Raw genomic sequence first — 17,160 nt, 5'->3', positions numbered from 1 at the left:
CGGCCGTGCTCGTGGCGGCGGCGTCGGGCGCGAAGGGAGGCGGGCGCTGATTGGCTGAGAGCGCGGAGGGCGGGAAGGCGGCGCGGCCACGCCCTTCGCTGTGGAGAGCTGAGCCTGGGCCCGGCGCGCGGTGCGCGGCTGCCCCATAGCCGCCCCATAGCCGCCCCATAGCCGCCCCGTGGTGGTAGAGGGATCCATTCCCCGTGCTCCACTTCGCCCCGTAGCGGTGAGTGGGAGGAATGCGGAGGGGCAGCCCCTCGTGGTGGTTCTGAGGGGGTTTGGGATGAGGGAGTGCGCCCTGAGGGATTCCCTCGGCCCTAAAGCAGCTCCATGGGCTCCCTAAGTGTTCCATATGGGCCCCTAGGTGCCCTATGTGGGCCCCCTAACTGCCCTATATGGCCCCATCTGCCCTATATGGGCCCCTAACTGCCCTATATGGCCCCATCTGCCCTATATGGGTCCCTTTGTCTCCGATGGGTTCCTATGGGTCCCCAGGATCCCTGTGTCTCCTATAGATTTCTGTAGTTCCCTATGGGTCCCTGTGTCTTTCTTTATGTTTTAATGGAGCTTTGTGGATCTGTGTGTCTCCTATGGGTTCCTATGGGTCTGTTTACATGGGTCCTTACATCTTCCATAGGTTTCTATGGCTCCTACGAGTCTCTATGTTTTCTACAGATCTCTATAGGTCCCTATAAATCCCTATAGGTCCCTATGGGTGTCTATGAGTCCCTATGCCTGCCGTAGGCCCGTATGGGTCCTATGAACGGCTAAGTTTCCTGCAGATCTCTATAGGTCCTTGTAGGTCCCTATCGGTGTCTGTGGGTCCCTTTGTCTCCTATAGGTCCCTATGGGTCCCATGGGTCCTTATGTTTCCTGTGGGCCCCTATGGGCCCTTATGGGTCCCTATGTCTCCCATAGGTCCCTATGTCTCCTATGGGTCCCTGCGGGTGTCTGTGGGTCCTTTTGTCTCCTATAGGTCTCTGTGGGTCCCTATATCTCCTATGGGTCCATATGGGTCCCTGTGGGTCCCTACGTCTCCTATGGGTCTCTGTAGATCTCTGTGAGTCCCTATGTCTGCTATAGGTCCCTATGGGTCCTGTGGATCCCTATGGGTCCTTATAAGTCTTTATGTCTCTCATAGATCCCTTTGTCTCCTATGGGTCCCTGTGGGTGTCTGTGGGTCCTTTTGTGTCCCATGGGTCCCTATGGGTCCCTATGTCTCCTATGGGTCTCTATAGATCTGTGTGAGTCTCTATGTCTCCTATAGGTCCCTGTGGGTGTCTGTGCGTCCCTATGGGCCTCATGAGTCTCTACATTTCCTATGGATCTCTGTAGGTCCCTATGGGTGTCTGTAGGTCCCTTTGTCTCCTATGGGTCCCTATGGGTCCCATGGGTCCCTATGGGTTTCTGTGGGTCCCTATGTCTCCTGTAGGCCCCTATGGGCCCCATGAGTCTCGAAGTCTCCTATAGGTCTCTATGGGTGCCTGTGGGTCCCTTTGTCTCCTATGGGTCCCATGGGTCCTCACGTCTCCTGTGGGTCCCTATGGGTCCTAAGGTCTCTGCAGGGGGGGTAAGATAGTTTTATTTCATATCTTTTACCCTCCGCGCCGGGTGGGGCCGCTGTGCTGTCCTGGGGGGGTCCCGGATATGGGGCGGGGGGGGGGGGAAATGGGGGGGGCACTGAAAGGAAGGGGAAGGGCGGGGGCACCGGGGCAGGAGGGGGGGGGAGGGGGGGAGGTAGAGAAGTGGGGGAGGGGGGGGGGGAAGTGCGGCCTCTTCACTTGTAACGCTGCTGTGGGGACAGAGCGCTGCCCCCCCCCCCCAAAAAAAAATAGGACCCCCCCAAAGCTGAGTGCTGCGGAAGCCCCGTGGTGCTGAGGTAGGACGCTGGTGCCCCCCCTTGCACAATTGGGACCCCCCCTCCACGTTTCCCCCTCCGCATACGTAGGGACCCCTCTGTGTCCCCCCCCTCCCCATTACCCCAGCCCTTGCACCATTGCCCCCCCATTGCACGTATCCCCCCCCCCATAAGGACCCCTCTCTGCCCCCCCTTGCACAAGTGGGACCCCCCCCTTGCACCACAGGTTCCCCCCCATTTACCTTCCCATAGGGACCCCATCTGTGCCCCCCCCCCCAAAATAAATGGGGTGAAAAGCGGCTGTGTGGAAAAGAGGACGGGGGGGGGGGGAGGTTGCTTTGCACGAGAGTTTTGCACGAGGAAGGGTTGTGCATCAGGAGGGCTTTGCACACGCGGTTGACAGCGGGGAGGGGGGTGCATGGGGGCTTTGAAGGGCATTTTCCACGTGTGGGGTGGCTTTGCACGAGGGTTTTGCACGAGGAGCGAGTGCCGGGTGTTTGTTTGCACGGGGAGCTCACAATGGCGTTGCAGAATGTGTTTGCACGGAGACGGCGCGGCCGGGCTTTGCACGAGCATTTTGCACGAGGAAAGCTCTGCACAGCTCGGTTTTGCACAAGTGTTTTGCGTGAGAGCTGTGCACGACTTGCTTTGCTCGAGGATGGTGCGTTGGTGTTGCACCGCGTTGTTTTGCACGGGGAGGGGGGTGTTTCACGAGGTCTGTGCACCGCGGGTGTTGCACGAGTGTGTTGCACTGGGGTTGCACGTCTCACTTGTGCACGCGGGGGGTTTGCACAAAGTCCTTTGCACGAGGAACCTGCGGTGTGTTTTGCACAAGGGCTTTGCACGGTGGGGCTTTGCACGGCGGGCTTTGCACCAGGGCACATTTGGGGGGGAGTTGCATTGGGGGGGGGAGTTGCACAAGGTTTGCTTTGCACGGGGGGTTTGCACAGGGGTGCATGGGGGGGGGGGTTGCACGAGGAAAGGGGGGGGGTCCGGATGTGGGGCCGGAAGTTGGGGGGGGAAAGCGGAGGTTGATCTGAGGGGGGGGAAGTGAGAGATGGAGGGGGGGGCACAGAATGTGTGAGGTCACGAAAGGTCACGAGGGCGGCAGCGAACTTTGGGGGGGTCTAGAAGTGGGGGGGGGGAGGGGGCACACGGGACCCCCCCCCTTTCCCGTGCACACTTTGTGGTGCGTTGCAGGATGGGGGGGGGGCAGCGCTTCCCGTCTGCCCGGAAACCGCCGGCGTCAGCCAGGCCCCGCCCCCCCCCAGGCCCCATAGTGACTCCCCCCCCCCCCAGCCCCATAGGGCCTCCCCCACCCCATAGGTCCTCCAACGGCCCCATAATGCCCTCCCTCACCCCATAGACCCCTTCCTCAAAAAGGACCCCCCCTCCTCAAGCCCTATAAGTCCTCTCTGACCCCCACAGGACCCCCCCCTCTGACCCCTCATCCACCCCCAGCCCCGTAGGGCCTTCACCCCGTAGGGCCCTCCCTGGCCCCATAGGGCCCCTCTGGCCCCATAGCCCCCCCCCACCTGCCCCACAGAGACCCTCCAGCCCTACAGGGCCCCCCCTCTCCCAAGAAGCAGCCCCTCCTTGGCTCCATAGCCCCCCCCATACCCCCCCCTTTCCCCGACCCCTGAGAACCCCCCGGTTGGTTTCCCTCCCGGATTTGGGGCTCTGCCCCCCCCCCCCCCCCCTTCCCCCGATAAAATGGGTGGGGGGTTGGAGGTGGATCAATGAGGGGGGGTCGGGATGGGGGCAGCCCTAATTTGTGGCACTGGGGACCAAAGCAGTGACTGTGGGAGGGGGGGGAGGTCGGGACACGAGGGACCCCCCCGACCCCCCTCCCCTCAGGTTTCGTCGCCCCCGAAGGACAGCAGCGACCGCAGCCCCCCCCCGTTCCCCCCTCCCCCCCCCCATTCACTGCGTTCCCCTCATTGAGGCCGCCCCGAGGGGAGGGGGGCGTGGGAAAAAGGGGCGGAGCCTCCGCCCGCGCGGGAGAGAGCTCTCAGCCAATCGAAGAGAAGGAGCGGTTCCCACGGTTCCATTGATAAAAGAGAGCGAAGAGAATCCTTTCCTTACAGGCCCCCCCCGGGGGGAGGGGAGAGGATCTGTTTAATTGGGGGGGGGTTCAGTGTGAGGGGGGGGGGGTCCCAAAGAGGATCAGTGTGATTGGCGGGTGGGGATTCCAAGGGGCTCAGTGTAATTTTGGGGGGGGGGGGTCCCAAAGGGGTTCATTACAATTTTGTAGTGGGAGGCGTCCCCAGGGTGGGGGGGGGGGGGGTCATGCAATCCGACGACCTCTTCCTTCGCAAAATGCGGGGGGGTCCCTCCCACAGCCGCCCCCCCACAACCCTCCAACGCAGCAGCAGTGAGGCCGCTTTGGGGACCCCCCCCTCCCCCCGCGCTCGCACCCACAGCCACGAGGAAACCCCCCCGGGGGGGGCGGGCAGCCCCCGCCGTTTCCGGGACCCTTTGGTGCTGTTGGGTTTAGGGGGGGGGGCGGCAGGGGGTGGGGGTCCCGAGGATTTTCCCCGCCCCCCCTGGCCCCATTTCGTGGCCCATTACGACGTTCAGAGCATCGTATTCGATCCTTTCGAAACCCCCCCGGACCCCCCCGGCACTTCGGGAGCTTCGGCCGCTCATTTGGACCCTCCTCCCGAAACGGGAGACCCCCCCGAATTCCGGACCCCCCCCCAACCCCAACCCGATGCTGGGGACGCGTTGGTGCTGAGCTGCCCCCGTTTCGTATGTGAGGTGGGGGGGGAAAAGGAGGAGGGGTTGGGGACCCCCCCCTGGAATGAGCCCCCCGGCCTCGGCCACGTCCCCAATGCGGCGGTGGCGGTCCTGGAGGAGCCCCCCCCCGGGGAGAGACCCCCCCACGCCATCGAGCACTGCGATGGGGGGGCCGGGTTCTACCGCAAGTACTTCTATGGGAAAGGTGAGGGGGGGCAGAGGGGTGGGGGGGGGCATTGTGTGTATGGGGGGGCTGTAGGGGTGTGGGGGGGTATTGTGTGTATGGGGGGGGGACTGTTGGAGTGGGGGGGGGGCATTGTGTGTATGGGGGGGCTGTAGGGGTGTGGGGGGGGCATTGTGTGTATGGGGGGAATTGTGTGTATGGGGGAGGAATGGAGGGGTGTGTGGGGGGGGATTGTGTGTATGGGGGGGGCTGTAGGGGTGTGTGGGGGGCGTTGAGTGTATGGGGGGGGACTGTAAGGGTGTGGGGGGGGCATTGTGTGTAGGGGGAGTGTTGGGGGGGGACAATGGATGGGTGGGGGGGATGTGGGGACATTATATGTGGGGGGGGGGACACTGTGTGGGGACATTGGGGATATTGTGTGGGTTGGGGGGGGCACATTGTGTATGGGGGGGGGACGTGGGGACATTGGGGGGGGGGGGGGGAGAGGCACTGTGTGGGTCCTGGGGGGGGTGGGACACAGTATGGGGCCATGGTGACATTTTATGGTGAGGTCATGGGGGCACCGTGGGGGGCGGGGGGGAAGGGGGGGGGGGGGCGTCGGTGACCTCTGACCCCTGGTGCCCCCCCTTCCCCCCCCCATTTAGAGCACCTGAACTTCCTGGGGGAAGACGAGCGCTGGGGTCCCATGGCCGTGTCAGTGCGGCGTGAGGAGCGCGGGATGAGGGTCCTGCATCGGGTCATCGTGAGGACCGGGCAGGTGGGGGGCAAGAAATAATGGGGGGGGGTTAAAAATGGGGGGGGCACGTCCTGCATCGGGTCATCGTGAGGACCGGGCAGGTGGCGAGGGGGGGACCCAGGGGGTATGGAAGGGTTGTATGGGCTTGGGGTGGGGGATGGGGTGGGCAATATTGGGGCGGGGGGCTGAGGGGGGGTAATGTGTGTGGGAGGTCAGGGGAGAACGTAGGGGGGGGCAATGTGTGGAGGGAGGAATGTGGGGGGGGGGCAATGTATGGGGGGGGCAATACGTGGAAAGGAGGGTCTGGGGGGGCAATGTATGAGAAGGTGCCCCCTCCCACTTTTGTGCCTCCCCCATTTTGTGACACCCCCTCCCCCCCTTCTGGAATCCCATCTTCTCTTGCCCCCCTTCCCCCCTTCTGAGACCCTTCCCCCCGTGTGCCTCCCCCCCATTTTATGCCCTCCCCCCCCATAGCTGCGTGCCCTGCGTGGCTCAGTGCTGGAGGAGGCTCTGCCCCCCCACGTCCGCCCCCCCGGATCCAGGGCCGGGGTCCCCCCCCGGCGCCTCCTGGAGCTGCTGCTGCCCGGGGGGGGGGCGCAGGCGCTGCGTTTGGCCGACCCCTCCCCTGCCGTGCCCGACACGCTGCTCAAGGTGGATGAGCAAGGGGTGAGTGCACGAGGGGGGGGGTTGCACGAGGGGGGGGGGTTGCACGAGGGGACGTTACGTGAGGGTGGAGTTTCCATTGGAACAGAGGGCTTATGCAAGAAAAGGTCTTGCACGAGGCTGCGGCTTGCACGAGGGTGGGCCTTGCACGAGGGCAGGTTGCACATAGGGTCAAACCTTGCACGAGGGCAGGCTTTGCACGAGGTTAGGCCTTACATTTAGGCAGGCATCGTGCAAGGAGCAGACCTTGCACGAGAACAAATGCTCCATGAGGACACACCTTGCACGAGGACGAACCTCACATGTGAGCAAGGCCATGCACAGGAGCAGGCCTCACATGAAGTCACCCTTTGCACGAGGCAGTACCTTGCACAAGGCCACTCTTCACACAAGGCAGCCCCTTGCACGAGGCTGCTCCTCACACAAAGGTGCCGTTGCACAAGACCACCCCTTGCACGAGGCTTCTCAAACAGGGTCATCACACGAGGCTGTCCTTTGCACAAGGGCCTTACACAAGTCCATTCCTTGCACAAGGCCTCCCCTCACACCAGGTCACTCATACGAGGCTATCTCACAAGGCTACCCTTTTCACAAGGACCTTACACAAGACCACCCCTTGCACGAGGCCGTTGCACGAGGCCGCCTGTTGCATGAGGCCGCTCCACGTGAGGCCGCCCCTCACACAAGGCTGCTCCCCGCATGAGGCCGCTCCTTGCACGAGGCCCTTGCACGAGGCCGTTTTGCACGCCCGCAGGTGTGCCTGCAGCGCAAGGTGGGGGTGCTGTACTGCCGGGGGGGGCAGAGCTCGGAGGAGGAGATGTACAACAACGAGAGTGCAGGGCCGCCCTTCCTCGAGTTCCTGGCGCTGCTGGGCACGCGCGTGAGGCTGCGAGGCTTCCGGCACTACAGGGCACAGCTGGACACCAAGAGTGAGGGGGGGGCGCGGGGGGTGAGGGGTTATGGGGGTGGGGAGGGAGTGGGGGAGGTGGGGGGTGAAGGGTTATGGGGGTGGGGGAGGGAATGGGGGGTGTGGGGGGGAGGGGTTATGGGGTCGGGGGGAAATTGGGGGCGTGGGGGCTGAGGGGTTCTGGGGGTGGGGGAGGGAATTGGGGGGATGAGGGTGGGGGGTTATGGGGGTGGGGGAGGGAATGGGGGAGGTGGGAGCTGAGGGGTTGTGGGGTTGGGGAGGGAATGGGGGAGGTGGGGGCTGAGGGGTTATGGGGGTGGAGGAGGGAATGGGGGGCATGGGGGGGTGATGGGGTGGGGGGAGTGGGGGGGGCATGGGGGGAGTGATGGGGTGGGAAGCAATGGGGCGTGAGGGGTTATGGGGGTGGTGGGAGAGGGGGGTGAAGTGGGCAGGGATGGGGGGTGAGGGGGCATGGGGGGGTGAGGGGTTATGGTGATGGGGATGGGGGAAAGAATGGGGGGGGGGGGGGGCAGAATGGGCTGGGGGGGTTTGGGAGTGAAGGGGCTTGAGGGGGTGATGGGATGTGAGGGGTTATGGGTGGGGGGTGAGGGGTTATAGGGGTGGGGGAGACAATGGGGTGGGTTGGGGGATGGGAGGTGATGGGGGGAGAATGGGGGGGATGGGGGTGAAGGGGCATGGGGGGGTGATGGTGTGGGTGGGGATGGGAGGTTATGGGGGGTTGGGGGTTGTTATGGGGTGGGGAATATGGGCTATGGGGTGGAGGATGTGCGGCTATGGGGCCATGAGGACGGCCGTGCCCCACAGCCGACTCGACGGGGACGCATTCGCTCTACACCACGTACCACGGCTACGAGGTGATGTTCCACGTCAGCACCATGCTGCCCTTCACCCCCACCAACCCCCAGCAGGTCCGTGGGGCTCAGGCTGCGTCCGGGGGGGTCGGGCACATCTATGGGGTTCCAAACCCACCCCATATAACCCCCCCCCACCCCGTTGTTCCCCACGGCAGCTCCTGCGGAAGCGGCACATCGGGAACGACATCGTCACCATCGTCTTCCAGGAGCCTGGGGCGCTGCCCTTCTCCCCCCGCGCCATCCGCTCCCACTTCCAGCACGTCTTCATCGTCGTGCGAGTGCACCAGCCCTGCACGCCCCACACGTCCTACAGGTGGGGGGTGGGAGGAGGATGGGAGTGGGTTGTCTCTATGGGGTGGCAATGTGGGGATGGGGTGTCTCTGTGGGCTGTTGGTGTGGGGTTGGGATGTCCCTGTGGGGTGTCCATGTGGGGGTGGGGGTCCCTGTAGGGCCAGGGTGTCTCTTTGTGGTGTCCCTGTGGGGCTGGGGGTCCCTGTAGAGCCAGGGTGTCTCTTTGTGGTGTTCCTGTGGGGCTGGGTTGTCTCTATAGGGTGTTAACGTGGGGTTGGGGTGTCTCTGTGCAGTGTCTGTGTGGGGCTGGGGGATCCCTATATAATGTCCCTGTGGGGCTGGAGGGTCCCTGTGGGGTGTCCTTATGGGGCTGGGGTGTCAATGTGGAGTTGGGGTGCCTCCTTGTGAGTCCAGGATGTCCATGTGGGGCTGGGGGGTCCCTGTGGGATTGGGGTGTCCCCTTTGGGCTGGAGTGTCCCTGTGGGGTGTCTCTGTGGGGCTGAGGCGTCTGTGTGTGGTGTCGTTATGGGGCTGGGGTGTTTCTAGGGAGCGTCCTATGGGGCTACAGTGTCTGTGTGGGGCTGGGGTGTCCCTATGGGTTGTCTGTATGGGGCGTTCCTATGGGGCAGGGGTGTCACTGTGGGGCTGGGGTGTCCCTGTGGGCTGTCCCCATCGGGGTGGCTCCACCTCACCCCACTCCCCCACTTACCCCCTACCCCCCCCCCCAACAGCGTGGCAGTGACCCGCTCGGACGACACCCCCCCCTTCGGCCCCCCCATCGCCGTGGGGCAGCGCTTCCCCCGAGGCCCCCAACTCCGCCATTTCCTTTTGGCCAAAGCCATCAACGGTGAAAACGCCGCCTCCCGGGGGGGCCGCCTGGGGGCCATGGCCGCCCGCACCCGCCACCAGTACCTCCGCGAACTCGCCCGCTCCCATGCCAACGGACCCCCCCCCGCAGCCCCCACCCGCGGCCTCCCGGTCCTGGGGGTCCGCCGGAGGGCGGGGGTCACCGCGGGGGGCGACGCGGTGGTCGGGGGGGCGTTGGTGTGGGGGGCGAAGGCGTGGGTCGGGGGGGAGGGGGGAGAGGAGACGGCGTGTTTGTTGGGGGTGGCGGCGGAGAGGGTGGTCCTGGTGACCCCCCAGGAGGGGCGGGTGCTGCTGAGCGCTGCGTGCAGGGACGTCCTGGGCTGGGCCTACGTGGATGGAGGAGTCGAGATCTTCTATGGGGCGGGGGAGAGCGTGGGGCTGAGGCTGCCCCATGGAGAGGCCGAGCAGGTGGTGGCCAGGCTGCAGGTGGGTGTGGGGAGGGGGCGAAGGGAGGGGGGCGATGGGGCTGGGGGGTTGTGGGGGGTGGGTTCCGCACTGGGTTCTGTGTTGGGTGCTCCACGTTGGGTTCCGTGTTGGGTTTTCTGTGTTGGGTTCCGTGTTGGGTTCCATGTTGGGTTTCTGGGTTCTGTGTTGGGTTCTGTGTTGGGTTCCTGAGTTCTGTGTTGGGTTCTCCCTATTGGGTTCCGTGTTGGGTTCTGTGTTGGGTTCCTGGGTTCTGTGTTGGGTTCCTGAGTTCTGTGTTGGGTTCTCCCTATTGGGTTCTGTGTTGGGTTCCTGGGTTCTGTGTTGGTTTTCCATTGAGTTCCATGTTGGGTTCCCCATTGGGTTCTGTCTTGGTTCCCCACTGGGTTCCATATTGGGTTCCCCATTGGTTCTGTGTCGGTTCCCCATTGGTTCTGTGTGGGTTCCCCATCGGGTCCTCCATGCTGGGTTCCATGTTGGGTTCCCCTTTGGGCTCCTATTGGTTTCCCCATTGGGTTCTGTGTCAGTTCCCCATTGGGTTCCATATTGGGTTTCCCATTGGTTCTGTGTGGGTTCCCCCACAGGCAGGTGAGGTTCTGGAGCTGTCGCTGCTCCACATTGGGTTCCATGTTGGGTTCCCCATTGGTTCTGGGTTGGTTCCCCATTGGGTTCCTTTTGGGTTCCCCATTGGTTCTGTGTGGTTCCCCATGGGCTCTGCGTGGATCCCGCAGGCAGTGACCCGTGGCTGTGAGGTCCTGGAGCTGTTGCTGCTCCATGTTGGGTTCCCCATTGGGTTCCTTTTGGGTTCCCCATTGGGTTCCTTTTGGGTTCCCCATTGTGTTCCTTTTGGGTTCCCCATTGGGTTCCTTTTGGGTTCCCCATCGTGTTCCTTTTGGGTTCCCCATGGGCTCTGCGTGGATCCCGCAGGCAGTGACCCGTGGCTGTGAGGTCCTGGAGCTGTTGCTGCTCCATGTTGGGTTCCCCATTGGGTTCCTTTTGGGTTCCCCATTGGGTTCCTTTTGGGTTCCCCATTGTGTTCCTTTTGGGTTCCCCATTGGGTTCCTTTTGGGTTCCCCATCGTGTTCCTTTTGGGTTCCCCATGGGCTCTGCGTGGATCCCGCAGGCAGTGACCCGTGGCTGTGAGGTCCTGGAGCTGTCGCTGCCCCGCGGTGCCGGCGGCCGCCTGGGCTTCCGGATCTCCGGCGACGGCGTGGTGACGGCGGTGCAGCGCTTCTCCTTCGCCGAGGTGGCCGGGCTGCGGCGGGGGGCTCGAGTGCTGCGGGTGGCTCACAGCCCCCTCCCCAAAATCAGCACGCGGCAGCTGCGGGCGCTGCTGAGGGGACCCAAAGCCGCCCTCACCATTCTGCCCCCTGACCGAGATGGGAGGCCTCGGAGGTGGGGGTCGGGGGGGGGTGAGGGGTTATGGGGGTTGGGGGGTGGGATGGGGGGTGTGGGGAGGATGTGGGGGTGTGGAGTGGTATGGGGGGGTGTGGGGTAATATGGGGGGATATGGGGGGGTGTGGGGGTGGGATGGGGGTGATATGGGGGGATGTGGGTGGGATGGGGGTGATATGGGGGGGTGTGGGTGGGATGGGGGTGTGGGGTGGAATGGGGGTGATATGGGGGGGTGTGGGGTGGGATGGGGGTGATATGGGGGGATGTGGGTGGGATGGGGGGATATGGGGGGATGTGGGTGGGATGGGGGGATATGGGGTGGAATGGGGGTGATATGGGGGGGTGTGGGGTGGGATGGGGGTGATATGGGGGGGTGTGGGTGGGATGGGGAGATATGGGGTGGAATGGGGGTGATATGGGGGGTGTGGGGTGGAATGGGGGTGATATGGGGGGGTGTGGGGTGGGATGGGGGGATATGGGGTGGAATGGGGGTGATATGGGGGGGTGTGGGGTGGGATGGGGGTGATATGGGGGGATGGGGGTGGGATGGGGGGATATGGGGTGGAATGGGGGTGATATGGGGGGTGTGGGGTGACATGGGGAGGGACAGGGATATGGGGGGGTGTGGGGGTGGGATGGGGGTGATATGGGGGGATGGGGGTGGGATGGGGGGTGATATGGGGGGGTGTGGGGGTGGGATGGGGGTGGGATGGGGGTGATATGGGGTGGGATGGGGGTGATATGGGGGGTGTGGGGTGACATGGGGAGGGACGGGGATGATATGGGGGGATGTGGGGATGGGATGGGGGTGGATGGGGGGTGATATGGGGGGTGTGGGGGTGGGATGGGGGGATGTGGGCAGAATGGGAGTGATATGGGGGGGGTGTGGGGTGATTTGGGGGGGACGGGGATGATATAGGGGGATGTGGGGGGGATGGGGTGATATGGGGGGGGCAGGGGTGATGTGGGGGGATGTGGGATGGCATGGGGGGGATTGGGGGTGGGTGTGGGATGACATGGGGGAGACGGGGGTGATACGAAGAGGATGTGGGGTGATATGGGGGGGTGGGGGGTGATTTGGGGATTCTGGAGTGGGACGTGGGGGGATATGGGGACATGGGGGGTGTGGGGACATTGGGGGGGTATAGAGCTGGCATGGGGGGGGCACGGAGGTGATATGGGGACATTTGGGGGGCTGTGGGGATACTGGTGGGGGATGTGGAGGTGATGTGCGGACATGGGGGGGGGGACACACGGCAGTGACCCCCCCATATGTGTTTCCCCCCCCCCAGGAGCTTCTCGGAGCTGTACGCCCGTTCCCTGGAGCAGGGCCGGGCCGGAGGGGGGGGCTCCGAGGGAGGGGGGGACATCGGGGACAGCAGCAGCGACAGCGACGGCGACAGCGATGGGGCAGCAGAGCGGCGGGGGGGGGCGGGGGGGGCGGCTCAGCCCGGGGGGGGCGGTGGGGGGGGGCTGCGCCCCGACACCCTGCGGCTGCTGCGCTCCTTAGAGCTGCCTGAGAGCCCCCCCGCACACAGCCCCCCCCACGCACACAGCCCCCCACCCACAGTGAGCCCCTCACACACACACAGCCCCCCCCACACGCACAGCCCCCCCCGCCAGCAGAGCCCCCCCCCGGGGTGAGTTGCCCCCCACCCTCCCCCCATAAACCCCCCCACCCCTTATTGCCCCCCTATAGCCCCCCCATTATAGCCCCCACCCCTTATTGCCCCCCCATAGCCCCCCCTTATAACCCCTTCACCCCCTATCCCCCCCCCCCAATTACTCCTTATAGCCCCCCCTGTTAAATCTGTGGGACCCCCCCCCAATATCACTCCCCCCATAGCTTCTGCCCCCCCCTCAGACTCCCCCCTCCCCCCTGTTTTCCTTCCCCCTCACCCCCCTATATAAACACTCTGGGACCCCCCTCTTAGCCCCTTGCCCCCCCCTCCTCGTATGGCCCCCCCATATAAACCCCACCCCCCCCCAGTAAATCCCCCCAATATAAAATTCCTCCCCCCCCCCACAGGCCCCCCCTGGCTGACCCCACACCCGACCTCCTGCTGCCCCACCACAGCCCCCCCCCCCACGGGGACATGGTGAGTGTCCCCCCCCCATATCCCCCCATATCCCTCATGTAACCCCCCCCACGTCCCCATATCCCCCCTATGTGACACCCCCTGTATCCCCTTGTCCCCCCCCCACCTCCCCCACGTGCCCCCCTCCCAATATCCCCAGATACCCCCATGTCCCCCCCCAGTGACCCTGTATCCTCCAATCCCCCATTCTGTGTCCCTACAGCCCCCCCCATCCCCCCCCTGTCCCTATACCCCCCTATTCTGTGTCCCCATGTCCCCCCCCGATGACCCTATATCCTCCAATCCCCCATTCTGTGTCCCTACAGCCCCCCCCATCCCCATACCCCCCTATTCTGTGTCCCCGTGTCCCCCCCCAATGGCCCTATATCCTCCAATCCCCCATTCTGTGTCCCTACAGCCCCCCCCGTGTCCCCCCCCGTCCCTATACCCCCCTATTCTGTGTCCCCACGTCCCCCCCCGATGACCCTATATCCTCCAATGCCCCATTCTGCCCCTATATCCACCCCCCCAACGTCCCCATGTCACCCCTATGTCCCCCCCCCCACTTACAGGGTGACCCTAGGTGCCCTTTGCCCCCCCCCGAGGACGGAGCCCCCCCGGAAGCCCCACTGAGGCATTCACCAGGCAAAGGTCAGTGACCCCAGTGTGTCCCTATAATGACCCCAAAGTGACCCCAGTGTGACCCCACCGTGACCTCAAAGTGACCGCATGACCCCTAGTGATCCCACAGTGACCCCAGTGTGACCCCATGGTGACCCCATGACCCCAGTGTGACCCCAACATGTCCCCAAAGTGACCCCATAATGACCCCAAAGTCACCTCATGGTGACCCCATAGTGACTCCAGTGTGACCCCAAAGTGACCCCAGTGTGAGTGGGTCTCCCTATGGGGCTGTGTGTCCTTATAGGGCTGCGTGTCCTTATAGGGCTGTGTGTCCCTATGGGGCTGTCCCTATAGGGCTGTGTGTCCCTATAGGGCTGTGCCTATGGGGCTGTGTGTCCTTATAGGGCTGCGTGTCCCTATAGGGCTGTTCCTATGGGGCTGCGTGTCCCTATGGGGCTGTCCCTATGGGGCTGTGTGTCCCTATGGGGCTGTCCCTATAGGGCTGTGTGTCCCTATAGGGCTGTCCCTATGGGGTTGTAACTTTGGGGCTTTGTGTCCCTATGGGGCTGTGTGTCCCTATGGGGCTGTGTGTCCCTATAGGGCTGTGTGTCCCTATAGGGCTGTGCCTATGGGGCTGTGTGTCCCTATAGGGCTGTGTGTCCCTATAGGGCTGTTCCTATGGGGCTGCGTGTCCCTATAGGGCCGTCCCTATGGGGCTGCGTGTCCCTATGGGGCTGTGAGTCCCTATGGGGCTGTGTGTCCCCACGGGGTCTCATTATGGGATGCCCCCCCAGCCCCCCCGGAGGATGAGGAGTGGGATTCCATCTCCCGCGTGGCGGCCGCCTGCAGCGGAGTTCTGGAGGCGTTGGCACGGGAGGGTGAGAAGGGGGGGGGTCCCGGGGGGGTCCTTGAGGCGGGGGGGGGGAGGGGGGTCCCATGGGTGGGGGTCTCACCCCCCCCCTCCCCCCCCCTTCTGCTCCATTCACAAATAGGGCAGCAGCTTCGGGACCCCCTCGGCCCCACAGCCCCCCCGGCGCTGAGCACTTCGGGGGCTGAGGATGAGTATGGAGGGGGGGGGTGGGCTGGGGGGGGGGTCATTGGAGCATGGGGGGGTCCTGGGGGGGTATAGGGGGGTCTGGGGGGGGTCTTATGGGGTATAGGGGGTCTTGGGGGGAATCTGGGGGGGTTCTTGGAGGTATGGGGGGGGGTCCTGAGTGTGTCTTGGGGGGTGGGGGGGGGTTAGGGGGTCCTTGGAGGGGGGTAAGGGGTCTGGGGGGGTCTTTTAGGGGGTGTGGGGGATATAAGGGGTCCTGGGGGGGGGTCCTGGGGGTGTGGGGGGGGGATGTGGGGGGAGTCCTGGTGGGGCCTGTGGGGGCATGGGGGGCTATAGGGGGTTCTTGGAAGGGCGGGGGGGGTCTTGGGGGGTTCTTATGGGATATGGGGGATATAGGGGGTGCTGGGGGGGATCTGGGGGGGTTCGTGGAGGTATGGGGGGGGTTTTAGGGGGTGTGGGGGTTTAGGGGTCCTTGGAGGGGTCCTTTAGGGGGTTTGGGGGTCCTGGGGGGTGGGCATGGGGGGGTACAGGGGGTTCTTGGAAAGGTGTGGGGGGGGGTCTTGTGGGGATCCTGGGGGGTGGGGGGGGAAGGGGCAGAGATGGGGGTCTGTGAAGGTCTGGGGGGTTATGGGGGGTTATGGGGGCCTTGGGGGGGTCTGTGGGCAAAAGGGGGGGGTCTCAAAGCCCCCTTCCCCAAAAAAAAGACCCCGGACGCTGTCGGAAAAAGTGTCGCAGCTGGAGGTGATGCTGAAACGGCTGAGGGGGGAACTGCAGGAGGTGCGGCCTGCGGGGGGCGCTGTGGGGCGGAGCTGTGGGGCGCTGTGGGAGCTGTGGGGCGGTATGGGAGCTGTGGGGCACACTATGGGGCAATATGGGGTGCTGTGGGGTGCTATGGGGCGCTGTGGGGCACACTATGGGCCTCTATGGGGTGCTGTGGGGCACTATGGAGCATGCTGTCAGGCACACTATGGGGCTCTATGGGGCACAAAATGGGGCGCTATAGGGCACAGTGTGGGGCGCTATGGGGCACGCTATGGGGCACTATGGGGCATGCTAGGGGGCTCTATGGGGCGGTCTATGGGGTACACTAGGGGACTCTATGAGGCACACTAGGGGGCTCTATGGGGTGCTATGGGGCATGCTATGGGGCACACTATGGGATGCTATGGGGCACGCTATGGGGCTCTATGGGGTGATGTGGGGCACTATGGAGCACGCTGTCAGGCACACTATGGGGCTCTATGGGGCACAAAATGGGGCTCTATGGGGCACACTAGGGGACTCTATGAGGCACACTAGGAGGCTCTATGGGGTGCTATGGGGCACGCTATGGGATGCTATGGGGCACGCTATGGGATGCTATGGGGCACGCTATGGGGCGCTATGGGGTACACGGCGCTATGGGGCACGCTATGGCGCGCTATGGGGCACGCTAGGGGGCGCTATGGGGCACGGCGGCGTCCCCACAGGAGCAGGAGGCGAAGGCGCGGCTGCGGGCGGAGCTGCGGACCCTGCGGCGCAGCAACCGGCGGCTGCAGCGTGAGCACGAGGACGCGGCCGCACGCCTGCGCCGTGTCACACAACTGCTGCACGAGGACCCCCCCGCCTCCCCCCCCGACACGCCCCCGGGCACCCCCCCGCCTTAACAGGAGCCCTTACACGCCCGCGTGCAAGTGCTCGTGCACCGGGCCTCGCACCGTTACGGGGCACGAGGCAACGGTGCCTCGTGTGCTGCCCCCCCTTTGCACTCATCCACGCCGACGTGCTCGCCCCCATCGTGCACTCTTTGCACACTCGTGCGTTCACACTCGTGCACGCTTGTGCCCGCTCGTGCTCACCACCCCCCTTGCACGCTCATACTGCCGTGCACACACGCATACATCCTACACGTTTTGCACACGTGGGCACACGTTAGTGCCACCTACCAGTTCAGCTCTTGTGCACATCCATGCACGCCTCCCCTTGCACGCTTACAGCCTGGGTGCAGTGCAGCTGTGCACACCCACGCTCCTCACTCGTTTGTGGTCTTATGCACACTCACGATGTGTGCAGCTGCCCTTGCACACTCCTACACACTTATGCTTTCATCCTCGCACGCTTCCCACACGTCTTGTGCACTCACCCCCTTCTATGCTCATCCTTGCACACTCGTGTGCGCACCCCCTGCCCACACCCGATGCACGCTCACCCTTGCGTTCTCATGCCCAACTCCCTTTGCACACTCACCCCCACACTGCACACCCCCTTGCACACCCACTCCTCATGCACTCACACACTGCTCTTGCACACTTACATCTAATGTGCTCTCGCACACTCGCACCTCACATCCCCCCTTCTTGTACACTCCCTCCTTGCACATGCCCCCTCCTGGTGCACTCGCACCCCCTTTGCACACTCACTCCGTTGCACACTCACACTCGTGCCCCCCTCCAATAAAGCACCGTCCGCCACCTCAGGGATTTTGGG

The 17,160-nt window shown here is 64.3% G+C and overlaps 1 protein-coding gene across 3 annotated transcripts; it reads left to right on the top strand.

Annotated features, from left to right (window-relative positions):
• Positions 1 to 58: 58 nt before the first annotated feature.
• Positions 59 to 17,153, top strand: SIPA1 (signal-induced proliferation-associated 1). Of its 3 annotated transcripts, XM_090129730.1 has the most exons (18): positions 59 to 226; positions 1,268 to 1,331; positions 1,836 to 1,879; positions 3,716 to 4,802; positions 5,426 to 5,538; positions 5,992 to 6,183; positions 6,935 to 7,109; positions 7,913 to 8,016; positions 8,118 to 8,275; positions 8,985 to 9,546; positions 10,667 to 10,938; positions 12,231 to 12,578; positions 12,968 to 13,037; positions 13,589 to 13,667; positions 14,435 to 14,518; positions 14,633 to 14,702; positions 15,399 to 15,471; positions 16,164 to 17,153. In XM_090129730.1, exons 4-18 carry the CDS (start codon positions 4,148 to 4,150, stop codon positions 16,338 to 16,340), a joined length of 3,132 nt encoding a protein of 1,043 aa, XP_089985856.1. In that variant the 5' UTR covers positions 59 to 226; positions 1,268 to 1,331; positions 1,836 to 1,879; positions 3,716 to 4,147; the 3' UTR covers positions 16,341 to 17,153. The 3 variants fall into 3 exon arrangements, with proteins under 3 accessions (XP_089985856.1, XP_089985853.1, XP_089985854.1); XM_090129727.1 differs by having other exon boundaries at positions 15,399 to 16,300; XM_090129728.1 differs by lacking the exons at positions 59 to 226; positions 1,268 to 1,331 and having other exon boundaries at positions 1,756 to 1,879; positions 15,399 to 16,300.
• Positions 17,154 to 17,160: the final 7 nt, after the last annotated feature.

This window comes from Phasianus colchicus, chromosome 37 (genome assembly GCF_987193195.1).
Source record: "Phasianus colchicus chromosome 37, bPhaCol1.hap1.1, whole genome shotgun sequence".
Taxonomy (NCBI): Eukaryota; Metazoa; Chordata; class Aves; order Galliformes; family Phasianidae; genus Phasianus; species Phasianus colchicus.
The sequence above is the reverse complement of the archived record's forward strand: the minus strand, read 5'-3'. Positions and strand labels throughout refer to the sequence as shown.

Coding starts and splice junctions, on each gene's coding strand:
- SIPA1 (XM_090129727.1), top strand. CDS start 4,148: ATGCAATCCGACGACCTCTTCCTTCGCAAAATGCGGGGGGGTCCCTCC. Junction 8,276..8,984: donor ACGCCCCACACGTCCTACAG/GTGGGGGGTGGG, acceptor CCCCCCCAACAG/CGTGGCAGTGACCCGCTCGG. Junction 13,038..13,588: donor CCCCCCCCCACGGGGACATG/GTGAGTGTCCCC, acceptor CCCCACTTACAG/GGTGACCCTAGGTGCCCTTT.